The 26947-nt window shown below is 38.8% G+C and overlaps 3 protein-coding genes across 10 annotated transcripts in view; 2 read left to right on the top strand and 1 right to left on the bottom strand.

The window, feature by feature from the left end:
- slc1a9 (solute carrier family 1 member 9) overlaps positions 1-12895 on the top strand; it is a 31534-nt gene extending 18639 nt beyond the window's left edge. For all 6 annotated transcript variants that reach the window (XM_079629777.1, XM_079629781.1, XM_079629779.1 and 3 more), the window contains 7 exons: positions 3418-3523; positions 3716-3842; positions 5223-5456; positions 6131-6325; positions 6999-7133; positions 7309-7741; positions 10304-12895. In XM_079629777.1, coding sequence (XP_079485903.1) covers positions 3418-3523; positions 3716-3842; positions 5223-5456; positions 6131-6325; positions 6999-7133; positions 7309-7741; positions 10304-10555 — 1482 coding nt within the window. In that variant the 3' untranslated portion in view covers positions 10556-12895. The remainder of the gene's footprint in view (positions 1-3417; positions 3524-3715; positions 3843-5222; positions 5457-6130; positions 6326-6998; positions 7134-7308; positions 7742-10303) is intronic.
- A 1128-nt stretch (positions 12896-14023) lies between these two features.
- On the top strand, positions 14024-16537 carry fgf21 (fibroblast growth factor 21). Of its 2 annotated transcripts, none has more exons than XM_079629996.1 (4): positions 14024-14300; positions 14614-14691; positions 14985-15088; positions 15919-16537. In XM_079629996.1, the coding sequence occupies exons 1-4, from the start codon at positions 14144-14146 to the stop codon at positions 16216-16218; spliced, it is 639 nt and encodes a 212-aa protein (XP_079486122.1). In that variant the 5' UTR covers positions 14024-14143; the 3' UTR covers positions 16219-16537. The 2 variants fall into 2 exon arrangements, with proteins under 2 accessions (XP_079486122.1, XP_079486123.1); XM_079629997.1 differs by lacking the exon at positions 14024-14300 and adding an exon at positions 14400-14416.
- On the bottom strand, positions 16523-23345 carry kcna7 (potassium voltage-gated channel, shaker-related subfamily, member 7). 2 transcript variants are annotated; one of them, XM_079629861.1, is made up of 3 exons: positions 23151-23345; positions 21148-21886; positions 16523-18223 (listed from the first exon to the last, which is right to left on the bottom strand). In XM_079629861.1, exons 2-3 carry the CDS (start codon positions 21850-21852, stop codon positions 17318-17320), a joined length of 1611 nt encoding a protein of 536 aa, XP_079485987.1. In that variant the 5' UTR covers positions 21853-21886; positions 23151-23345; the 3' UTR covers positions 16523-17317. The 2 variants fall into 2 exon arrangements, with proteins under 2 accessions (XP_079485987.1, XP_079485988.1); XM_079629862.1 differs by having other exon boundaries at positions 21148-21878; positions 23151-23322.
- Between the last annotated feature and the right edge of the window lie 3602 nt (positions 23346-26947).

Genomic DNA, 26947 nt, shown 5'->3' with positions numbered 1-26947 from the left:
TGTTGTTGTTTTTTTGCATTGTTTGTTCATGTTTTTTGAGCGTGAGGACATGTCACACAATCTATCCTCTCGATCTGCCTAATTTGTCTAGCTTCTAACAATTGACAGATGAATTTGTCAAGAGTTTGTACAACAAACAATCTGAGAATCTCTTTCTCTTCTCTTAGTTTTAAAGTGCCCCTATTAAGAAAAGTGTTCTCGACATGTAGCAATGTGGTGTTGTCGACATGTTGCTTCTTAGCTACAACAGTGTTTGAGGGTGGGTCAAAGTACTTAGTAAACGTTATTTGCAGGCAGCAAATAAAGACCTTAGGTTGGCATTATGCAAATTTGTTACAAACCTTAGAGAAGTGAGATTGGAGTTGCTGACGACTGGTTTCGGCAGTTCAGAATCTATTATTTTTTTAGGAGACAATAACTTTAGGCATAATTGTTGTGCACTTCGATCTTTAAAACTTTGCAGACCTTTTACATTCATAAACAGATATATTACAAACTACATGAAAGGTAATATAAAAAAGCATAATAGATGACACTTTAAAGGTTGCATATTTATTTTTTCATCCCACGGATGCATGATTATTTTATTATTTGCATGTAAGCAGAGTTTTTTCCAGCGGCGACTTACAGCAGAAGATACAGTCAAATTATCATACTTGCATTGCAACTATGTGTTGAGTTGTATTTCCTAAAAAGTTATCAGCTAACTTAGTTGAAAGAGCCAAATTTTACTTGCATTCAGTGCTTTTTGAATTTTAATTTTGGAATGTTGCACGCCGTTCGGGTGTCACTCTGCACACTGTAAAATATTTGAAACCTTCAATAATCTTTTGTTTTGAATTAGTATTTCAGACCGTGTATCACATGAACAAATCCACTTGATTTCAGTAAACGAGGCTTCGTTGCGTCATAACCGTTTCAAAATTTCAATGAATCACCAGATTGTATACCCGCCGATGATATCTGTGAACCCTTGAACCCATGAACCCCAGCGGCTAACCATTGAACAAGTGTCTATGGGTTTTACCTGATCTCTGATCAGTTTTATTAATTTGTCAACGTTTTAATTAGACATTAGTATAATTTAAAGTAATAATAGTTAATAGTCTCTTATTGGCCTGTTTAGCTGAGCCATCCATGATGGAACAAACAAAACAAGCCCTGAAAATTGATAAAAGAACACGTATTATACAGACACTTGATATTTAATTGTATAAGATGATCAGACAATTGCATTTGATAGATTTTTACTTTCAATAAAACATTTGCAATGAGTTTATAAAAGTTTTTTTAAGCATGTTTGGCCTGAGTTTTTGTTGCATTTACATTGTTCTGACCAGCAGGTGTCGCTAGTGTGTGGCACTTTGGGAACAGTGAATCATTTTGGGAAGCAATTGGTTCAATCGTTCAATCTTTCTCACATCACTAAATCCAACACGAATGTCTCAGAATAATAACTTCAATTATCTTTAATCCATGAAACCAAAACACTGAGGAGATACTTTGCTTAATACAAACGCATAATACACATTATACTACAGGGCCGTTGAATGCTTGAATCTGATTGGTTGACGAACGTTCTGAGGTGTGCAATTATATTCAGGGAACTGCACGGCTAAAGTAGTTCCAGGCAGGTCTTGACCTCATTACAGTTCCATATCACTTCGCGTAGTCAACTGTAATAACGGACAATAGGATACAATTCATAACAAGAGAAACTGCAGCCCCTGCGCTTGATCTGCAATTTTCAATGTCCTATATAATCAATAAAAAATTAAACTGAGTATTTAAATAAATTGATAGTCCTGTTGCACGGGTTTTCGTAATTATTGAAGATAATATAACAAATAAATAAAATTGATAGGCCTATACTTGTTAAAAGGGCTTTGTGTTTCATTTATTAGTCTTCTAGTCTACTGTCACTAATAGAAAAAAAGAATGAACGAATTAATTAAAACGAATTGAATTAATAAATAAATAATAATATTGACGCACATGCTTCTCTCTAAGGCCGGTTATGAATGTAATTTGATACTTATGAGTCATGACTGATCATGCACGCGTTTTCAGCGCGTTCAGTCGGTTCACAGCGGTGTTTAAAATCTGCTGCATTCACAGTCAGAGAATGTTTCTAGTCGTTAAGTGTGTCCAGCATTAGTCTGCTATCAGTGGCTCAAACCTCCGTTACTAACTCTAAAATGACGTTTTGGAATTAGCAACGGAGCATGGGTTTAGATGCGCAAGGAATTAGTCCTACATACAAGAGCGTTTTAATGACAAAAACTTTACAAACGTCTTGAAATACATCATCTGAACAATATTTCGAGGTGTGGTAACTGTAGTATAAGCGGAATAATTGACTCCAGACCGTTGAATTATTATAAAAATAATGCACACCCGAGGTGTAACGGCCACTCCGCTTCGCGTCGTGACCGCATTACCACCTCGGGTGTGCATTATTTTTATAATAATTCAACGGCCTGTCGTCAATTATTCCTTACTTAAACAATGACAGGAACCAACAAGAGACAACAGAAACTCAGGGCTATAAATACAAGGGATGCTAAACTAGACACAGGTGCAAATCATAGGTAACCATGGAAACAAACTAGGACACAATCAGTAACCTAGGAGACAGATAAGATGCGGAAAAAGGAAACAAGAATGCAACACAAGAAAACAATGTAATACAACCTAAAGCTAAGTAAAAACAGAACAAGCCTGACACGTTCACTCTTTTTTTAAAATTGATTTAAAGATACCGTATGTTCACACTGTGCTTTTATATTTAGTAGCCTATTGCAGAAGCACATGTTCTTCCATTTACTCTAGCAGTGAGGCTTTTGAGTACTTAATCTGATCACAGTGACAGTCCCTTAACACAGAAGATGATAAACTTGACTGTGTATGAGATTGATTCCAAATAACCATGCTCTTATCTGAAGAGTCCCTTCCAGTTAATGTGTTTTCCGTGTTTTAAATGCACCATTTCACAGTGAATCCACCTGGATCATGAGCTCTTTCTCAAACTATTTTTTGCTTTGAGTGTGTTGCACATCGCATTTTCATTGAGCAACACCACAATAAAACAGTTTTCACAACACTGTGGAGGATAGAGACTATTTAAATATGATAAAAATCAAATGTGATGTGCAATGCAGTGACTTCTGGGAACATCCTTTTCCTGTTTTCCACTATAAATTATTAGGGTCATATTTCTTACTTCCAAGAAAGAAAGAAAGGAAAAAAAATATTTTACCATAAACATATCTTCTAGACTTATAAATTATATGGTAATTCATACGTTTTACTTATACTTAGCCTATAATACATTTAGACTAAAACTTCTGTCTAAAAGTGTTTTGCTTTTTGCAGTGTTTTACAGAATGACCATCTCTGTCTTGCTTCTCTTTTCAGGTTCAAACAGTGCTGAAAAAAGTAGCTGTGCCAGTCCAGAACCAGACGGAACCGATCCTTGTCAGTAGGAAGAAACTGGAAATGAAGTGGGGAATGAATGTTTTAGGTTAGAGGATATTCTGTTTTTCTGTATTTGAAACAAAAAAAATGCAGCATAAATGTAATTAAGTACCAAACAAATATAAACAGTTCTATGTAGCTGCATTATTGGAAATCCAAATAATGTCTATTGAGAGAAAATAGATGGATTTGTATTGCATTTCATTGTTTTTAATTGTAAATTTGATTTACTTGTAAGGTTTGATTGGGTTCTTCATCACGTTTGGTATCTACATGGGGAAAATGGGAGAGAGGGGGAAGGTCATGTCTGATTTCTTCAACATCCTTAATGAGATCATTATGAAGATGGTGTCCATGATCATGTGGTCAGTATTCTGCATTTATTTAGAATTCCAGTTATATATCTATTGCAACTGAAAACAAATGTTGTTTTAGCCATTTCTGAGTGGCATCCACTCATAAATTGCACTAATTAAACGCTGCATTTTTTTATTCCTAAGACATAGAATAACACAGTGTAGTGTAAAAAGTTTTTGTTTAAATCTGTCAAACATGTTCAAAGGTGATCAGCAGAGCGAGCGAGTATAAAAGTATAGCGTGTAAGAAAGAGAGAGGGGAATTTGTCAGGAAGAGAACAGGACAAGAATCTGAGAGAGAGAGAGAGCAGAATCATATTTGTGTTCCCATGAGTAAATGTGGGAGTTTTATTCTGGATGTAATACATCCTCCGACACATAGACCGCAGACAGATACCCACACACTGACAGACATAGCTGAAAACAGAGACAGCGCTGAATTTTTGAATCATGTCTGCAGAAATGAAAAGCTTGATCCATAAATCCAACAGGCCATTTTACAGCACAAAAGGAGTGCGATGGGATGGAACATGTTCATTTCACATTCTAATTCATTTTTAACATTAAAAGAACAAACACAGAATAAGTAAATACTCCAAAGCAAAAGCATATGACAACAAAGACAGACTCCACTCAGCCCTGAGACCGTTCCATCTGTAACTAACTGTGTCCTGTGTTTTCCGCTCACAGTATGTAAACTGTTCAATGCTACAATAAACATCATCTGTTGCTTACCATAACAGACGGTGAAATATTTATACACAGCATTTTAGATGATGAGCTAAATTTAAACCACCTAAGAAGTAACATCTTCTCATTTGCCACTCAGGTTGCGAAACTGGATAAATATGATGATTCTTTTGTGTGAGACTTTCTCTTTCTAAAATATTAATGCAGCTTTATAAAAATGTATAATGACCCATTTATACTGCGTACGTAAAAAAGTAAGTGTGATTGGCTTTTATATTGTCTTTGTACTAAAGGTAAAAGAATATATTAAAATATACATATATTCATTCTCTATAAACATAGCATTATTCTAATAAAATTAAGAGAAATATTTTCATTGCAACTCAGGTTTATTTATATAATACTTTTCACAATAAATGTTGTTCCAAATAGCTCTACAGATAATATTGCCTCAATCCCATTGACCAAGACATGAATACATTTAATTTTTAAAAATTGTCATAGATTTATTTATTGTCTGTCTGTCAAAAAACTTTAATACAATTATTTTTTATTTTCTATTAATGCTAGAAAAACAAAATTAGAGAACAAAAATGATTGCTCTACAACATAAAAAAAAACACTTCAAAGTCTAACTCTAAACAGAGCAGCAAGAAACCCATAACTGAACTCCAAGTAACTCGACTGGTCTATCCTCAGGTACTCTCCATTTGGCATTGCCTCCCTCATCTGTGGGAAAATTGCTGCCATCGGTGACCTGGAAATGGTAGCGCGACAGCTGGGCATGTACATGGTCACGGTCATAGTTGGACTCGTCATTCATGGCGGGCTCATCCTGCCACTGATATTCTTCGCCGTGACTCGGAAAAACCCCTTCACGTTTTACTCTGGCATCTTCCAAGCTTGGATCACTGCTCTGGGAACAGCCAGCAGGTACAGCCAGTAGACTGTTCACATCATGTGTTTATGGAAATATGCTGATTGAAGAGTTCTGGCTGCACAGACTAAAGATTTAAAGGTCACATTTGTTTAAAAAAAAAAAGTTGAGTTGATCTATCTCTGTTTTACATATAGCACAGCCAAAAACATTCTTATGTTAAAAAAAAATGCATATATGTATGTATATATGTGTGTGTGTGTATATATATATATATAGTACTGGGCATGTTGATGTTTATTATAAACTCAACCATAACCCAAAAAATCTGATAGATGACTTGATATATTTTAGACATTATCATAAATCACATTATCTAATCTGGCCAAAATAAAACCCAGATTTTCTGAAGTTCTCCAGAATAGAGGTCTAAAATGATTAATCAGTCTAAATGGAAGGAAAGGGATATTATGAAAACATATTTTAGAGAGTTGTTTATGAATATATCTGGGTTTGTGGGATTACATCTGTTAAGCCAAACCGTTTACTGAATGTTAAACCAACTGTCAGTTTGGCACAGAATATCCATGCAATCCTATCCTTTTTAAAATATATATATATAAATACTGTTGTTGTGTTTTTTTGGACACATGCTAGTCAGGGCAGTTTTTCAAATGACAAATTAACATTTGTTTAACAATTATGATCAATATAACGTTCTCTTTCTCAGTGCTGGGACATTGCCAGTGACATTTCGATGTCTGGAGGAGAATCTAAATATTGATAAGCGTGTGACTCGTTTTGTGCTGCCCATTGGAGCCACCATAAACATGGATGGCACTGCACTCTATGAGGCCGTGGCTGCCATTTTCATTGCCCAGATGAATGACATTGCCTTAGATGGAGGACAGATTATTACTGTCAGGTAAGGAAATATGGAACTATGGAACTGAAACCAGACATGCTGTGGCTGCAATAAAGAATAATAACCCTCAGCAAAATCCATTTCTCTTTTCTCTCATCTCATTGGCTCCTACGTAGTTTGTAATTTTGACATTTTTAAAGACTAACAATTAGTTTTTAAGTTGTGTAGTTATTTTAATTTTATTTAAATTATCACAATTATGTTATTTTGTTCAGGTAAGACTACTCCTTGTCATCCATATACTGACTGCAAATTTGTAGGCATTTTTATTTTATTGGTTCAGATGAGAATTGATTCCATGTAATCCATTTGTTCTCTTTGCACTGTTCACACAGTGTTCTTCTCACACATCTTGATTTATGAGTCAAATGTTTGACTTTACTCTCCTTTATATTGTTGTGCCATAACAATCTTGTTTTTACAGTTATTGTAATTTATTTTTATTACAATGGCTCTATGATTATGATACCGTTACAAAACTTTAACCTGCAGATATACATCACGTGTTCTCCTTTAACAAGCTAACATCTTGTTATTTTCCTTCTTTGTTCCATTGAACTCATTTTTTTCATCCTTTTCACTCCCTCATAATAGATTATATCTGTCAGTGCCGCCCCATAATTTCTCAGTCGTCGTTGTAGTGTCATGATCCCCTCTCTTTCTTGCTCTGCAGTATGACAGCGACTTTGGCCAGTGTGGGAGCAGCCAGTATTCCCAGTGCAGGTCTGGTCACCATGTTGCTTATATTGACCGCTGTGGGCCTTCCGACTCAAGACATCAGCCTGCTCGTCGCTGTCGACTGGCTTCTGTGAGTTCAAACAGCTCTGTTTGGGTTATGTTTGGGGCCGTCTCTTACACCCCAGAAGACGGCCCTGGTTTCGTGTGTGGAGTCCTGACTTATTATTAACTGTCTTCATGAACATAAACAGCTGTCCTGAGCTGTTCTATATCAGCTTTTAGAGCTGTCTTTTGTGTGTCTTTAGTGACCGAATGCGCACCTCCATTAACGTGGTGGGCGACTCTTTCGGGGCAGGCATTGTGGACCACCTATCACGGGCAGAGCTCGCTTTGATCGACGGGGAAATCCCCCTACCAGACGAGGAGTTCATCCCCCCTCCACCTGTCCTCACTGAAATAGACCTTATTGATCCTCTCAAACCACCTGAACTGCCCCCTCGATCCCCGCGCCCCCCTAAGCTCAATCATCACGCCCCGTCTCTGACCCCTTCACAGTCTCAATCGCACTCCATCCCGCACTCGCCCCGTTCCGTCCGCTCTCCATCACCTCACTCCATCCGTTCGCCCTCCCCTCGCTCTGTGTGCTCTCACTCCCCGAGACCTTTCCGAACACATTCCCCTCGTCTTTTACGCGGGACAGAGCCTGGATACTGTGCCCTGCCCACTTACGACAACCAGGTGAGGCTTTAAGTCATTGTAGATTTCTTTTGCTGATCAAAGTTTTTAAGCTATGATGTTGTCTGTTATTTTTTACTCACCTTCATGTTGTTCCAAACCTGCATGACTGACTTTCTTCTGTGGAACATAAAATTCACTCTTTTTTTTCTTTTCCATATACCACAAAAGTGATCTATACAACTTGCATGCTTTATTGCCATGTCTTCTGAACTAATATTTCAGAATTGCTTTGTGCAAGGAACAGAACGAGATCTAAGTCATTATTCACTGTCAAGCGCTCGTTGACATGTTTTGGAGTGCCCATGAGAGAAGTTACACTGTCCAATCTGTGAAGAAATCTTTCATTTGAGTCGTATCTTGTCAATGAATTGTTTTACCCAGTTCGCCACACGTCTGAATGATTTGTTCACAAATTGGACTGATCCCTGAAGTCTGTTTTTGCATGCTTTTTGAACCTTTTGAATGTTTTGCTTCGGGTTGGGGGAACTGACAGAATGGGAGCAATAAAAGTCGACACCGTTATGACTAAAAGTTTGCTAAGCGGCATTTTCTACTAAAGCAAGGCGACGCAGGCGAAGATGAAGCAGAAACAAGCAATACACACATTGATTATGCATATTGTAGTCTTTGAAAATATTTCTTTTGAAAAAGTCTATATATATTTTTGTTAAAAATATTGCTTTTTTTATTAAGCTTACCCACATTCAAGTGTTGATAAAGAATGCATGAAGCTAGAATATATACTGTATATACACAACATTATATATATATTATTATTATTATTAGGGGCCAAGCACCGAAAGTGCGGAGGCACCTATTGTATCTGTTCCGGTTCTTCTTCTTCTTCTTCTTCTTTTTCCGACTGGGCATCTATGGCAGCCCATAGAACCGCTTGCGAGAAAGTTACGAAATTTAGCACACAGATAGAAGACAGCCTGAACTATCACCATAGCAAATTTGGAGTCTCCAACTCATTCCCTCTAGCGGAACCAGCTGTCCAAAGTTTCACTCATGTTTATGCTAATAACTTTTGAACCACAAAGGCTAGAAACAAAATTATTTTTTCCTCTGATTCCTGAGCTCACGACGATTCGACTGCACCCTATGACGTCATTTCCCATCATAATAGTTTTCCCGCCATTTTGAATTTTCCGAAAAAACTACTTTTTTCGAACTCCTCCTAGGCCGTTGCTCCGAATTTCACGAAAATTTAACCAGATTATCTCCAGACCCTGACGACAAAAAGTTATGGAAATCAAGTTGATTCGAATAACTGTTCTCGAATTCAGACCAAATTTGGTACATGTCATCACAAGCATGACCCGAGGCTACATTCTGCGTTTCGGCGCAGTAGATTCCTTGGGTTATGCTGAAAACATAGATACCTATTTTGCCATAGTCAGTCAAACTTCCTGTCCGCCATCTTTATTTTCTTATATAACCTACTTTTTCGAACTCCTCCTAGACCGAACGTCCGATTTTCACCAAAATCGGATCGTGTCATCTCCAGACCGTGCCGATTAAAAGTTAAGGATTTCGTGTCGATAGACAAAACCGTTTTCGTATACCGCAGTGGCAAAGTTGAGGCATGATGCCAAAATGACTATTCAGGTTTTATATCTGCAATGCCTTGACATATTGACACCAAACTTTGTATGTGTCATTGTCACTTCACTCTGACCACATCACATCAGTTTCGTAACTGCGTCACCTATTGGTCGAAAGTGATAATCATATTTTTAGTTAATGTATGTGATTTTTCAACCATTTTGCCAAAATTCATCTTTAAATGTCTTCAATTACTCCTTGCTGCAGTTTGTCTCACACTTTCAGCCATGTAGGCATATCTCGTCGTCTGCTTTTGCGCTTGGCCCCGTAATGGCTGCTTGCAGCTATATTTTTATTATAATTATTATATAATTACAATTATTATTATTATTATAATTTTTTTTTTAAGAAGAGGCTCTGTACTTTCTTTTGATATACTGCATGTTCAGATATTCATACAACTAAATATAAGCAATTAAAATGTTGTGAAAATTATCAAAAATGCTGCCGGTGGCTGGCAGAAAATCAGCTTTTAGCTAAAAATGTGGTACAGGTGGCACAATAGAAGGCCTCATGATGAATCAGTGTTCAATGTTAGTGGCCCGTCCAAAAAAAAGCCAATACATGTATATAGAATGGTGCACAGGGTCATACACACAAGACAAAACACCATCAGAGTGTTCTCATTTCACTGTTTTACACCATAAATTATTAAATAATTCACAGTTGTTCCTGGCAAAAAAACATACATTTTACAGTAATTTGACAGCAATGTTAAACTATTACCAATTTTTCACTGTATATTGTACAGTTAACCAATGAACAGGTTTTTACTGTAGCATTTCTGCAGTCTTTTTCTGTAAAAAATGACAAATATTTTTTACAGTGCGGTTTGTAAAAACATGAGTGTGGGTAAACTATACATGTCAGTCTGATCAGGTCATTCCTATACTATGAAGTTCTTGTTGTGGATATGCTCTTCCCTGACTCTCATCATCACTTTATATCCTGCAGATTACCACACTTCCCAGAGGTTTCCGAGAGCGAGGCAGAGACCGGGAAAGAGATCGGGAAAGAGACAGGGAAAGAGACCGGGAAAGAGACCGAGAAAGACAGAGACTGCGAGAACGGGAGCGGGATAAAGGGAGCGAGACTGAAGAGGATGAGGAGAAAGAACGAATGATGGACGTGGCGAGTGATGGAGAGGAAAGTGACGACACTGCGTACGACAGACGCCATGCCGCCCCACCTTGTGACCTGCCCTGAACAGGAACAGACAAAGCTTTACCACATTTTCACAATACTTCTTCTGTATTTCAGCATCCACCTTGCTGGATGAACGTTGGTGTATTGATGTTTGGCAAAGACTTTGAGTACCTACGTGTGTTGTGTGTTTGTTCTGCTTTGAGAAACTTGACATAATTGAATAGAGGGTTCATTGGCAAGTGTGTTTCTTAGTGTCAACTTTATAGTTTAGCAACACCAATTGTTTGTAACTTGCAGCTTATTTACTTTTATAGGTTATTTGCTTTCACAGGATTTCAATAATAAATTGGAATCCACCGGCCGAGTGCTTTGAGCGTTTATTGCATGTGCTGTCCCAGTCTTGATTTGATTTAGTCTTTGACTTCCCTGTCATATAATGTATCCAGGTTACTGGGAAACTGGTTATTACACTGGATGTCACTGCCCTGCACTGTAAAACCCAGACTTACTTAATGATGAGCCTTGACTCATTTGAGCTGCCTTATTTTACGTGTGTAGCCTAGATGTTCGCTGCCAGTGCAACATAAACAAAGAAATGACAACAGGCAGTTCCAATGAGTCTAAGCAGTTGGCTCCTATAAACAGTCTAAAGTTGTTCCAAAACTCCAGTTTTATGATTTGTTGGGTTTTTCTTTTGACGGTGGCAAGGACGTCACAAGCGGCTGTGAGTAACACAAGAAAGTTTCTCCCCGTACCCCTCATTTTCTTTCCTGTTCCTCAAAAAAGTGAATCATATACTGAAAGCATCATTTGCATGCATGGATGTACTGAAACACTATTTAGATTAGTGGGTGTGACGTCAGGCTTATACACTTCAAAGTTACTAGGCCAAGTGCAGTTGCACAAACCTGACGGAGTACGTTATTGTCATCGTGCAAGTCATCCACTCTCATATGAATTCCAGTTTATTCTCACTCACACCCAGCCTATACACACAAATATATATATATTAGTTTTGTTTCAAATGCATTTTGCTTTATTGACATGAGATACTTTAGATATGAGATATTAGATATGAGATTTTTTTTTAATTTAGAAAGAAATGAATAAGCTACTTTTATTACATAACTATTTCAAATAAATTATGTTCTTTTGATATTTCTGTTCATCAAAAAATTCTGGAAAGATGTTTTTCTCAAAAATATTAAGCAGCACAGCTGTTTTCAACATTGATAATGATAAGCAATGTTTTTTGAGCATCAAATCATCATATTAGAATGATTTCTGAAAGATCATGTGGCAGTGAAGAAAAATTCAGCTTTACTGTCAGCAGTAATTAACATTTTAAATATATTATAGATATATTATATTATAGAAGATACTTCCTTATAGAAAACATTAAAATAAATCGGTAACATATTACTCAGAGCCTTTATGTATAATCCATTTTAAAAAGGTATTTGTAATGCATTAATTATGCCTTGTAATGCCACTTATAATGCATTGTATGGTCACATGAATAATTGTAACCACATAATATATTATAATACACCTTTAGAAAGTATAATGCATAAAAAATGACAAAAAAACAATTTCAGATTCAACAAAGAATCTGTGAATATTATAATGCATTTTAACTTTGATTACAATTATTTATGAAAGGATATGATGCATTATAAAGAACATTATGAACACCTTTATAATGCATTACGTAAGGCTTTAATACATAAGGCTTTAAGTTAAGTATTACCAAAAAAATATTACAGACTCCAAACTTTGGACGGTAGAGTAAATAAAATAGGATAGAAAATATTCATATCTTAATTGTTTGTCCCATGAAATAAAATAGAGAGAAAGTGGAGACTTTTGCTGAAGTCAGGAAAGAGAAGAGCCTACAGATCTACATCTCAAATTATGCCCAGATTTGATACAATAATACCACATTTCAGTATGAACTCACAAATTTCTCATCAAATACTTCCCGAATTAGCAATGGACAATATAGTTCTGCAATCTTACTGTACATCAATAATTGTCTCGTTTGTCTGTATTTATTTTTCTGAAAGAGTTGATACTTAAAGCATAACTAAGAAATCCATTGAGCCTCTTAATCTATGTAAGAATCTCGGAAAGAGCTGTTTTTTCCTTTACAATTTAAGTATTGCTTTGTTATTTTTGTTGTCATTTGCTATTATGGATTATCATTGTAAATTTTTGCTGTAGTTTATGATGTCTTTTGTTTGACTCATGTATTTATTATGATAGACTTTACTTAATTTCCCCACTAAATGTATCTCTGAACCGCCTCACGGTGTCCCCTTGTCCCTCTGAATTCACACTACCACATCAGCTGCTGTCTGTGGTGTGTGTAATAAAATCTTAACAATTTATTTTAAACTTATTCGAGTGGTTTGTGCTTTAATGCCTCTTGTGTAAGAGTCGATGTCAATGTGAAGCGCATTTAAATCCTGTCTCGCTCTCGCATTAAGACCGGTGGACGAACGAAATCCCTTCATGCACACAGAGTCAAAATTTTCTCGCACAATGATGAGACAAAGACCTTTAATCCGCTCAAAGAAGAGTGAAGGAGAGAGCAAAGGATGGGAGAGCGCAGCAGATGGCCAGAAAGACGTCAATCCTCCTCATTCTTCCCAGGACAACAGTGAGGCTGGAGACAGATGATTACAAGGGACACTGACGTTATTGTGAGGCCCCTGGACGTCAAAGACACGAAACGGGAAAGCTTAAGGGAGTTGTATTAGGATGAAAGGGCAAAATGGCAATTGGGGGAAAGGATGTGAGCCTTTAAGGACATCATTCATCACTTGCTGGAGCCCAGCTGTCCAATGGCACCTCAGTATTTACAGTCTTCAATCATTTACAGGGATAACAATTATTGACAGTCCAGGCTAGCACGTTTGTTTTATCTTTTCTTAAGATAAGACATGCACACTTTAACTTTTTCATTAAAAAGATTAACAGATCATAAACTGATGCCACACTGCCCTCTCTAGCTGACGGGACGGTAGTGTAGTATCCTCGCGTCCTGTCATCTCCTAGGTGAGAATGTACAGATGAGCGCAAAGTGCTTTTTATGGCCTCTTATCTGTTCTGTTTAAACTGTCACCTCCACCTCCACTCCCATTTCCTCTCAGTAATGGGGAAATAACTGAAACATTTTATGTTTTGAATAAACATTGATTCATCTCTGATATGCAAACTTATGTATATACGTTCTCCTCTTCCTGAATGTGATCCTGAAGTCGGGGGTCCCCTGTTCGCTGAGATCAATGACATGACTGGCATAGCCTCGTGAGATATTTACCATCATTCTCGATCATTTCCTGAAAACAAGTTTGTTATCATTTTTCCCTTTCGTACTTGAGTGACTCATGAATTCGCTCTCTCATAAATACCATATAAATACGAGTTTACGGGGACATGTCTTCTGTGGAGGTCTTCATATCTGGAAGTCTTTGAGATATCGCTGCTCAGTTCTTTGCACAAACTGGAGCTTAACTTAAGATTTAACTTAGGAACTTAGCTTAAGATTTATTATTACAATTCTTACATTTTTTGAGGATATTTTTTACCTTCGGATATCATCAAAGTTCTATTTCTGTTCAATCAAGTCATCAATTTATATTGATGCCCACCTGGTCGTCTTGGTCAATCATGCTTTTTGCCTGTTCTTTCATCTTTTTTACTCTGTTTCCAACGCTTCATTGGTGTTTTCCATATGCTCCTGCACAGAACGTGCTTCTGCAATTCAGCACACAAGTGAGGGAACGCCTACTCTACACAGGTAATCCTCACCTTTAACCTACTGCAATGTGCTTTTTTTTTTGTACTTACACTTCTTAACATTGGGTTTCTGTTTCTTTTTTAGCTGCAATGTTTAGATGTTACTATCTGCTTAATGTGGGTGACATGTGCTGCTTTCTTCCATCTTCAGTTTTTTTGGTGATGTTACTATAAAACGAAATGTGTCTAATTTCAGGGCAATCCTTTGCACTGCAAGTGTATACACTTGTGCTTTGTTCCTAAAGTGTCAATTAAAGGCTTGAGGTAATGGCATTAAGTGTGTTCATATGTCTGTGTGTTTTTGTTCATTTTAGAGAACCGATTACAGGGGCTGTTCCTTGAAATGAATCCTGATGGCTCCGTCAGAGGGTCTCCGGAACAGAGACAAAACTGTAAGCAACTTTTGCAATGAGTTAAAGAGCACTGTTTACTGGAAGAGTAATTAAGTAACAGTCAAGATACTTCTCTGGATGTCCTTCAAGGAAAAGTGCCTTATCAGAAGAGATAATGAGTTCATAATAGCTATGATAGCAGTGATTATGCAAATAATAACACATTGTCATTTTGGTTTTGTTGTTTTGAAAATATTTCATGGTGGCAGTGGTTATTAATAGTTGAGGTCCAAAGGTGATGCATGTGAATTATGGCAGTGAAAGAGCTGTGGTGTTTGTTTGCTGCACTGCAGGTGTGCTAGAACTGCGGTCAGTGAAAGCGGGTCAGACGGTCATCAGAAGTGTGGCTACATCTCTCTACCTCTGTGTGGATGATAAAGACAACTTGAAAGGACAGGTCTGAAAATTTTTAAAAGACACCATTCTTGTTTAGCTTTCTAGAAAGTAAACTAAAATGTTTAAAAAATGTATTTTCACATTTTTTTGTCACACACAGTGAAGGTTATGAGTAATGATGGTTTTGATCACTGCTGTTAAATGCATTCAAATTGATCAGTAAATACATTTATAATTAAAAAATGTAACAAAAAATGTTACATTTATGTCAGATAAATGCTGTTCTTTTGACCTTTTTTCATTCATCAAATAATCCTGATTTTTTTTTTATGGTTTCCACAAAGATATTTGGCAGTTTTTCTTGAGCATCAAATCAGCATATTAGACTGATCATGTGACACTCAAGACTTGACATCATTGGAATAAATTACATTTTGAAATATATTGAAATAGGAAACAGTTATATTAAACTCTAATAATATTCCACAATATTACTGTCTTACTGTGAGCATAAGAGACTTCTTTCAAAAACATGAAAAACATTTACCAGCCCCTAAACATTTGAACGGTATAGTGTATTTTTTTATGAATGTTGGCAAAAAAACATTTAAAAGTCATTGATATAAAATGTATTTATAATTTACGATTTAATCATAATGTATTTTATTATATATTTTATATAATAAAATGTATATTTATCTTATGTTTCATATTTGTTTTTACTGTATTTCATTGATATTAAAACATGTAGAATTGCTTTGACATGGTTTCCAACACTTTCCATAGTGAACAGTGAATGAGCTGTTGCAGTATATATTAATTGAATTTACTTTTATAATTTTCACTGGAGACTTGAACACATTTGGTACTGAGTTTTGTTTTCTCTTTCAGCCGCTTTACTCTGAAGTAGACTGCACCTTTCAGGAATTGCTACTGGAAGATGGATATTCTGCTTTTCTTTCTCCACACACTCAGCATTCTGTGTCGCTCTTCTCAAAGCAGTCTGGAGAGAAACATGGGCCTCCAATTTCTCGGTTCCTCCCCGTTCTGAGTAAGGTGGCAGAGGACAGCCAGACACAGGAGGTGAAACAGTATAGTCAGGATTTAAACCTGGAAAATGATGATCCACTTGGAATGGGACGTCGGTCACACACACATCCCTTCAGTCCCAGTCTGCATGCCAAGAAATGAGGACGGGTGAACGTCAGTTATGGAGGCACACTTTACATTGTCACTGTACTGCAAGGTTAAAAATGTTTTGTTACTGTATTTTGTTGCCTGAAACTGTATTTATTTTAATAATATTTATTTATTTACTATGGTCTAAAATTATTTAAATTAATTTAAGTATCATTATTAACTTAAACATTGTTATATTAAACATTAAATAATTATTACTGTAAATGAAACATTACATTTCAAATGACGTGATGGGTATCTGCTGGAGCAGATTCCACTTTGTTGTTTTTTTGTAGTTCACTGAGTCACTTCAGTATGATTCTTGTGTGATTAAAAATTTTAATAAATAGTACATCAACATGGCTCAGAGTTACATAATTCATAGAGCATGCGCGCGCGCGCACACACATTAGATATTACATATGATATTTTCCTAAAAAGCTTATAAATACACACACAAACACACATCTCTCATTCACATCATGTCAACTGTGTCATTCAGAACAGCAGTAACATTAAACTGTTCCAGATGAATGATGCTTAAGACTTTAGCCATCCGTCGGGCACACAAATCCCTGGCACATTCATGGGTGCAACCCGGGTGACAAAATACATGACATTTAAATGACACCGCATGGCGCTTCTTCTTATGAATATGTCCGATATATATATGTCGAGAATTCCAGTAAAGCAAAAGTGCAAACGCTTGTATTGCACAACACAGCTCAGCGACTTTTCCAAATTAATCCAAGCATTAAGGCGCAACTCTCTGAATAGATAAAAATAGTTTCACAAATAAATACATTCAGTGTAAAGGTTGTGATGTCAAAATAAAAGTTTTGTAACCGGAACGTTAGAAAAAAAAAAAACTTTTTGTGGAGGTTAAAATCAATGTTTTTTGTGACTTCTTCATACTTTTCCTCTCCTTTGGCTACTGCATTTTGTACCTTCTCAGCCTCTGTGTCAATTGTTTTCTGTTTCTTGCATTTATTCCTGCATTCCTCCTTTCCATAGTACCCAGATAGTCAGAGAGTCACAGCGATGCAGTGTCCTTAAAACATGGCACAGTTCAACCTCCATCTCTCATTCCCCCTTTCTGATCTCTAGTCTCTCAGACTTGGGTGACCAGCGGGTAAACGCTTCCTATGCTTTGCTCTCCGGCCTGTCCCGCACACAGCCCAGCCAGGAGAGTCCCATTGAGAGGGGCACAGATCCCCCTGTAGGTCGTGCCTCCTTCGAGAGGAACGCAGTCTCCCTGTTCCCCGGGCTCTTCCTCTCCATCTTCTCCTTCTTCTCCTTCTTCACCACCCTCTTCCTCCTCCCAAAGGGAGGTGTTGACGTGTGTGTACTCCTGGTTGTCCACACACTCCGTCTCGCGGTGGTAGAAGTAGCTGAAGTTGGAAACGATGACAGGAACGGGAAGCGAGATGGTGAGCACGCCCGCGATGGCGCACATGGAGCCCACCAGCTTTCCGCCCACCGTCACCGGGTACATGTCACCATAGCCCACTGTCGTCATGGAGACCACTGCCCACCAGAAGGCTTCTGGGATGCTGGTGAAGGCCGTGCCCGGGTTTTCCGCCTCAGCAAAGAACACGGCTGAGGAGAACAGGATGACTCCGATGAAGAGGAAGAAGATGAGCAGCGCCAGCTCTCTCAAGCTGGCTTTCAGCGTCTGGCCCAGGATCTGAAGGCCTTTGGAGTGGCGAGACAACTTGAAGATTCGGAAAACTCTAACCAGACGGATGACCCTTATGATCGCCAGGGACATGGACGGCGCCGTATCTTTAGACTTGGCCAGCTCGGTGCCGAGCGTGACAAAGTAGGGAATGATGGCAAAGAAGTCTATGACGTTCATCACATCCTTGAAGAAGACCGTCTTACTGGGAGAGCAAGCGAAACGCATCAATAGCTCAAACGAGAACCAGCAGATGCACATGGTCTCCACCAGGAAGAATGGATCGTGGAAGATGGAAGACACCATGATGCTCGTGGTACTGTTTCCAGCCAGGTGAAGCTGGTAAGCACATTGGTGAAAAAAGACAGGAAAGAAAAAAAGAGAAATTAGATTCAGAAAATGGAAACTGATGGCTATATGTTGCATATTCAAAGTGTAGTAATATAAAAAAAATGTTGTGCTTTTGACATGTTCTTCTGTTACAACTTAATACTTTAATTTACTCTGCATCTGTGTGTGTTAATAATATGTTGGGGACAAAGTTGTACCCAGAAGTGAGTTAAATTGGACAAAACCTTTTGGGACAACCTAATTTGTAAAAAATAAAATAATAATTAATTAATGTAGGGTTACACTATAGTTAGTTGTAAACAAATTGCCTATGTACCCAAGTAAAGTCTGATCTTCGGGGGAAAAAATGCTTTAAAGGACAAGTATTTTACACTTAAAGCCCTGTTTTCAGATCGTTTCTCATGAAATAGAACGGTTAAGATTGAAATTTGGACCTTTTTGAAAGCCCTGGAAAGCTGCTGGCCCGAGAATTTCTGGTTTAGCACCCCGGTTTAGCACGGTGGTAGCGTGAAACCTGTTGGAAAGCATCCTTTGTAGCGATTTTTGTGTGTTAACAATGTTTTTGTTTTTAAATTCCTATGGGGGAAAAAATGAATGGCAACAATACTAAGTAACTAAGATTGGTAATATAAAGTAAGAATGCAGCGAGAAGCGTACTGTGTGCCGGTCAGTTCAGGTAATTCTGTTTAATGGAAACAGAACTGTTAAATGTTCTCAGTTCCCAACCCTAATAAGAATATTTATGACAGACATGCTTTGACTTAACAAGTGCCTGACAGAAACAATTTGGTTGCTCATTTGACAACCACTTGAGTGAAGTTCTAGGTCCCATTCTGCTTGTAAGGTCACAGTATATGACCTTTCACTCAAAGGTCAGTCATTTTTGCTTTTTATCACCACGACTCCATAAAGAAATGACTTAGTCTAACATGTACACAAGGGCGAACCACATCAGTATGTGAGCAATATGTTTCCATAAAGATGTATAATCCCACTTTAATGACCAGTGGTGGTGTGTTTGCTTGAAAAACATATTGTAAAAGAGTAAGACAGGTGATTAGATGGTATGACATGTGATATGTGAGTGTATATACACGTGTGCTTGTGTGTGAATTTGTGTCTGGCTAGCTGGATCTTAAGTGTTCCCTATCGTAGTGCTTATTTTGATTTTGCTAAAGTCATCATAAGATGTTGTGGAAGTGTGTGTTTCCATTCCTATTTCAGCATTCGAGTGGGTCTGTTTATTAATACAAGCTCCTGTATCTGTGTTAATGTGCACTGAAGGGTTGTCCTTACTCTAAAAATAACACCTTAGATCTCTAAGGTGAAACTTGAGAATGTAACTCCACAATCTCTCTCTCACCCGCTTTAGTTTGCTTGTCGTTAACTGTCTGATCCATGTAAAATTACTGAGCTGCTTTGGCAGCGTGTTGAGGTTGCTGGGTTGTGGGTCGCTGCTGGGAAACTAATTTGATACTCTTTACTAACTTTCGCTCCTCGCACCCTACCCCACCCTGCATCGCGTCTCACTATTTTCCCCACACTCGATCAGGCACAGGCGTTCTTTCATACTGTCACCTGTCATCTTGTCATTTCTCATCTCCTTCCCTTTTTTCTATCTGTGTATGCCGGTTGAATCTCTCCATGGAAGCGTCACTTGACTGTTTTCCAACCCCCCAGAGTCTCTGCTCCCAATCTGTGTATCAGATTTAACGACACTTCTAAAATAATCTCAGCAATAACCCTACACTCTCTCCTGCTCCCGAACTCTTCATCTGTGCTTTCTTTTCTTTTAATGTGACTTTTCACACTCTAAACTTACCTTTTTTGTGATTTGAAATGTGTTTTTTTTAAATGAATTTGCATACAGTGCATACAGTGAAAATGCCTCAAAAAACTTCAGCATTCAGTATAACATTGTTTTTACAATTGATAGAAATTCAGTACTCAGTGTGCATAAACATATTACACATGGTACTTGGACGATTGTGCGAAATGCTCTAAAACAGTCAGATATAATACAAACAGTGTTATTTCCCATAATTCAAAGTGGCAACAAACCAACATGTCAACCTTTAAAAATGTAAACAACTGGGGATTGCTCACTGGGTCACAAATGCTGCAAGAACGAGAATTTCCTCATTGTTTTTTGTTTTGTTTTGTTAGTCTAATTTCAAGGATTGGTAGATATCCACACCTGTCCTGTAATCAAAAACGACTGATTGGTTAATCCTGTCCATTCAACGCTGAGAAAATGTAAATGTACTACTATGTGGCAACGCTGTTCGCACATGTCATCCAGTACACTGTTGAAGTGAGGAGAGTTCACTGAGAATATTTAACGTTATTAGCTAAATTGTGGCAGAATTTAGAAGGCAACAGTGTAGTGATGTATGAAGCACAGCTCACACAGAAGTCACTTTTTCACATCAAGCTGCTTTCTGTTGGTCGACGTGACAAATTAATGTGACTAACCAATCAGGTAAATCTTTCACCTCACTAAATTTGCAATTGTGTGGATTCTTTGTGAAAATACTGAACAACCAAAAAATGGGACTGCACAAATAGGCTTTAAAATGTTTCAAGTTAATAGCTCTATAGTATAGTATAGTATTAATGCATATTGTGTAGTATTAATAGCTATTCAAATGTAAAAAAATATATATACAAAAGAATGGCAGCGGCTATTTGCACAAAGTGTAATTGATTCAATTCATGTTGACTTTACACAATATATAATAATAAATAAAGTTGAATTGAATGCATGCTCATTCATCTTCAAATGCTCAGGAACCCATCTGCTTCCTAACTCCCATTCTACCATTCTTTCTCATTACTATGACCATTACAACTGAAAACTATTTGTAAATCCTGTTAGCTACATTCTGGTCCAAACTCATAACTCCTCTTACCTCTTTCGTCTCCGTTTCCTTTTTGAATATAGGCAGCGTTTCCAAACAGAAGATCAGAATGGAGACCACAATCACCATCACACTGATGATGGCGATGATGCGGGCGCCTCCAGAGGATTCTGGGTGTTCAAAGAGTATCCACAGCTTGCGCTGGATCTCATTGTCTGGCAGGGGCCGAGGTTCCTCCTTGGGGAAGCCCTCATCCTCCTTGAAGCGAGCCATGATATCCTCTCCCAGCTCATAAAACCGCAGTTCATCCATGAAGACGTCCAGAGGCACATTGGCAGGCCGCCGTAACCGACCTCCAGACTGATAGAAGTAGAGGATAGCATCAAAGCAGAATCGATTGCGGTCCAGGAAGATCTCATTGCGGAGCGGGTCAAAGTAGCGCAGGCGACGCCGAGGGTCTCCAAGCAGAGAGTCAGGGAACTGGGCCAGGGTTCGAATCTGTGTCTCGTAGCGCATGCCCGACACATTGATGGCCAGTCGTTCAGACAGCGCCCAACCTCCTCTCATCATTGAACCAGATCTTCGATTTTCTTTCTTTTTCTCACCCTTCTCTTTGTCACCCTTTTCTGCCTTGTTGCGCTGGTCCTTGAGTTTCTTGTCACTCTCATTGACCTCTTCCTCTACTTGTTTTTTGCCCTCGATTCCACTATCAGATCCTCCTCCTCCTCCTTCTCCTTCTCCTCCTTCTTTGTCCATTTTTTCTTCTTTCTTTTTCTCTCAGTCTGTTAGGCTATATGGGGTAGAAACAGAATAATTTCAGCTAAACATGAACCAAGCAGTCAAAGGATTGTAGAAATGTATAATTGGTGTTAGACCGATGTATCAGCTATAGGCTAACTAACAGAAGTGGTCATTCCTCCTGGTGTCAGTTCCAATATCACCTGAGAGCCTTGTCAATAAAGAGATCTCATTCTCTGTTAAAACATAACAGATATTTTTAAAGAATTGAAATTAAATATTGAGTATAGAAATACATTTTAAAGTGTAAACATTTTTGTTGTGTACATCTTCACTGATTTTGTTTTTACAGTGGTTCATGCTCCTTTAAAATGTTACATTTTAAGTAAAAATTTTATTTCACATTTCAAGTTGACTAAACTTGACATTTTTTAAGACCGCATGAACACTTTTTAAAGTTGAAACAACATTTTTTTACAGTGTTTTTTGCTATCATTACAATTGTAACTATATTATATTTAATAAGTTAAAATCATATAAAAAAAATCATATTTTAATGATAGCAAACTTGATGCACATCTGGAATGGTATGGTAAATGGAATGATGTAATGCTAAAAAACATGTAATACTATTTAAATAAAATTTGAATGTCATTTTAATAATTTCAATTTAATAATGAAAATCAATTACATGAATATATATAATATATATATGTATAATATATAAGTGGAACTGGTGGAGGGAAGGACATGGGTTTATGGTGGGTACAGGAGAAAAAAAAATATTGTTTTTAATATATATATGTATGTGTATATATATATATATATATATATATATATATATATATATATATATATATATAAATTAAAAACAATATATTTTCATAAATGTAATGACAGCAAAAAGATGTACACAATAATTATGGAATTATATATCGCAATGCTGAATATATGTGTAATATAGTTCCAGTTCGACTTATGTAACTGAAGATGCTATCCTTATTTAAATGATTCTCCCATGAAATCATATACAAATATTTCACTCACTCCATCCTAACCCTGTGTTGACTCCACTACCACTTTGACCCACACCTCGAGAATAACACTACGGTAAATTAACAGAGCCGGTTTATATGAAGACACCAAAACAACCCGGGAGCAAGTATGGAAACAAGCCTTAAAAAGTGTTCAACAAAAGTGTCAGAATCCCCTGAAAGTAAATATCTCCCGTTATTCTGAAATTTGGTATAATAAATACAGAGGTTTGTGTCTCTGAAAAGTTTCTAAGAAGACACTCTGTTTGTCTTTCCACTTACCCTCTGTCACTGGTGACCGTAGATCCAGAACAGTTACCCCACACTATCCGTGTTTCTTCCCAACCTGCACCACACCATGAGCTGTGTAACTACTGTCCCCCCTTCTGCCAGGCGGTCTACTCTATGAGTCCAACAGGAGGTGTTTTCTCCTGTACCCTAAACCATAAACCCTGTCCTTCCCTCCGCCAGTGCAGTAAAGGATAGCTAGTTTGTAGGTCACTGTCTTCACTCCCTTTCACGCTCACTGCAGCTCTGGGGAATGCTGTCATGCTGAAATTCAATCCAGAGCCCCTCGTCCCCTCATCAGCTCACTGTCCCAAACATCTTCACACCAGCTTAAAATGCCTGTCTCACTCATTTTCTCTCTTTTATATTTTTTGTTTACAATCCAAAGATTTGCAATATGTTTATTTATCCCATGCACCCCAACACTTCTGCCAGGAAACAATATAAATAAATATACAGAATATAAAACAATTCTGAACATAACCATCCATAATAATTGCAGAACATAATTATTCAGCATGAATTACATTTCTATCTAAATTTCTAAAGTTCTTGGAAAGTGAATCATAAATCTTTCACCATTTCTTCAATGTTTTTAAAAGAAACTTTTTGTAATTCTTTTGTAGTTCATTAAAATAGGGCAGCGTGCAAATACTTACATTAAGCTTTCGCTTCGGAGCCGAGTTGACCGGGTTTTCACTCTGCTCTTCAATCATCGCTCGAGAGAGTATCAGAACGAGATACTGTTTCGGTGTTGGTGTGACGGCGCGTTCCAGCAGAGGTCGCCGTTGCTGAGAGTGCACAGTCTGGTGCAGACGCTGTTCCCCTGGGCGCTAAAGAGCAGTTTCCCTAATAGAGTAAACATGGATTTGACGTTACGTCTTTTTTAAGATGTCATTCCACCCGTGTGTTTGTGGATGCGGTCGTTTCCTGGCCCAGTCTGAAAGCCACGATCTCTGTGTCACGTGTCTGGGCTGTAAGCAAGCTGAGGTGACGTTCGTTGTTGAGTCATGCACCCACTGCGGAAAGATGACCATCGCGATGTTGATATCAAGACTAAGATACTTGGAAACAGGTGGAGTCCCCTCTGCTATTCCCCGATCTGGCTTTGATGCGCACAGGTCCACTTCGGTTACTACACTGGGTGATTTGAGGATTACAGTGGCGGTTCGTTGAGTCCCCGCAGCCCCCCACTCCTCGCATCCATCGCAGGCTGTGGAGTTTCTGGCTGGGGTTGCTGGGCCTTCTCGTGGAGGTCCCAGTATCTCATTTGGGGCTCCCTCCCACGGAGGACCGGATGTTGGTTGCTGCATCGAAGGGCGGGCTAGAGTCCTCTGGGGATGAAGGCTCGGCTGCGTTGCCCCCTTCGGGAAGAGAGTGTTCGAGTCTGACCTGGAGCTGACTGCCATGCTTTCCTGGGCAGGCCATTGGGCTTGAGTGAAACAGTGTCCCGAAAGATCGTGGCTGGACGATTGGTTTCTCAGGGCGAGGCATGCTGAACAGCAGCGTCCTGCTCCAGTGCCTTTCTTCACGGAAGTGCACGAGGAGGTCACAAAGTCATGTAAGGAACCTTTTTCTCCCAGAAGCCGCTCCACTACCTCCTCCGCTCTCACTATTGTGAGAGGGCATCAAGGGGTACGTGGAGATCCCTCAGGTGGAGCGTGCAGTTGCAGTTCAGCTGTACCCGCAAAATGCTGCCATCTGGCAGGGTCGTGCACATCTCCCATCCAGGCTAAGGCACTAAAAGAGCTACATAAGGGTAGTTCTGACCCGGGGTTGGTGCAGAAGCTGTGTACAGTGACGGACCTCGCCATACGGGCTACGAAAGTCACTGCGCGTTCCTTTGGGGCAGACAATGTCCACGCTTGTGGTCCAGGAAAGCCATCTCTGGCTGAACCTGGCCAAGATGAAGGAAGTGGACAAGATTCGCTTTCTCAACTCTCATCTTGCAGGCTGGGCTCTTCAGCAGCGCTGTTGAGAATTTCACCCAGCAGTACAAAAGCAGACGGAGGAGATTAAACACATCCTGCAACGATGGGAAGCTGCTGCCAACACCCGTCCGTCTGGGACTGGCCCCCGCCTGCTCTTCAGCGAGGGCGTGCCTCTGCGGCTTCCACATCTGCTCAGTCGTGGCCACAGCAGCAGACTTTACCTAGGCCCGAACATCGAGCTCCCCGCAATGAGGTGACGCCGCCCGTCTCAGCACCTGCCAAACATTCCAAACAGCAGACGAAGCGGCCCTGAGACCGGCAACCCAGAGATGGAGGGAGCTGCTCCTCAGGAGATGGTGAACTGGCTTTTTCCAAACAGAGGTTGGCCCACTGGATAGTGGATGCCATCGTCTTAGCATTCCATTCCCAAAACGAGCCATGCCCTCTGGGAGTGAGAGCTCACTCAACATGGAGTGTTGCTTCTTCCTGGGCGTTGGCGCACGGAGCCTCTCTGGCAGACATATGCAGAGCTGCGGGCTGGGCAACACCTAACACGATCACAAGATTTTACAATCTCAGAGTGGAGTCGGGATCTACCATAGAGATCTTCCATTATGTAGCACTGCCAGTCTGTCAGGCCATAATGTGTAACTCCACGTTACCTCCCTACTAGCAGGATGTGGTCTCCATAGCGCTCCTTTCCAGCTAGATTAGGCACTTTTCCTAGTGTTATCCAATAGTCTCACTGTTCACTGAATGGAACATCAGTGATTGACATTCTCTGCACACAGCCCTGTCCTACTTCCGCCCCCAAACAGGTGCGGGGTGACCAGCTGGCTTGCTCAGGGTGCTGGAAGGGGCAGCAGTTGTGGCGTCTTTCATAGGGATCCCAATTTGACAGTCACTGACGTCTAGGTTTCTAATGAAACCCCCATTCCATGAAGGAGGGAACGGAGACATTAACCCCCGTCGCCACAACTCCTGTACCTCAGGCGAGATCCCAATTCGTCAGTTTACATGACGTTTACATTAGTAGCCTACCCTAGACATTTTTTTTTTCAATTCAATTTAATAGCTTTTTTTAAAGGATGAACCCAACAAGTCCTACAAGTCCATTAACCCATGTGATTTTTTTTGTTGACACTAGTGATAGGAAGTCCGATTTATTTTTTGGCCCTAACTGGTTTCAATGAGCTTGTTAAAAACAAACAAACAAAAAAAAACATTCACTATAGTTTTTTACCTCATCACGCAATTACGTCACTAATAGACATAATGCCACGTGTAAGCGCATTTGGCTGATATGCATTTTCTTAAATTAAATAGCCTATTAATAACAATAGGCCAAATAATTATTCATACATAAAAGTTTTTCAAAGCACCTAAAACACGTGCTGATGTGCAAACGCAAATGTTTTAAAAAATAAATCTGAGTAAGCGCATCATTTTACAGAAACTGTAAATAAATAAAAAACGTAAGCTACATTTCGCCACAAGTCCTTGATTCACGCACCATCAGCTCATCGTACGACTTTTGTTCAGTGGAAGTCAAATTGGAAACATTTTACATTGATATAGGGCATCGTTTGAGACAAAGTATGAGACAAAATAAATAACAAAAATTTTGTATCAATAATAAATGTAAAATAAATACGTTAAAAAAACTAGGCTACATAGGATTTATCCAGCTAATCAGGTGCTCTTTGCAAACCAAATTTGCAAAGCCCACACAAGAAAACAAAAACAAACAAAAAAACGGACCCGGCATGATTAGTTTCAGGCAGCAGCTACATGGACATTGGACGCTGTTGGCTTGAGTAAAAAAAAAGGATACATAAATAAATGGGGAATCAGACGATT

Source organism: Phoxinus phoxinus (assembly GCF_949152265.1).
Source record: "Phoxinus phoxinus genome assembly, chromosome: 1".
Taxonomy (NCBI): Eukaryota; Metazoa; Chordata; class Actinopteri; order Cypriniformes; family Leuciscidae; genus Phoxinus; species Phoxinus phoxinus.
Note: the sequence above shows the minus strand (reverse complement) of the source record. Positions and strands in the feature narration are given on the sequence as shown.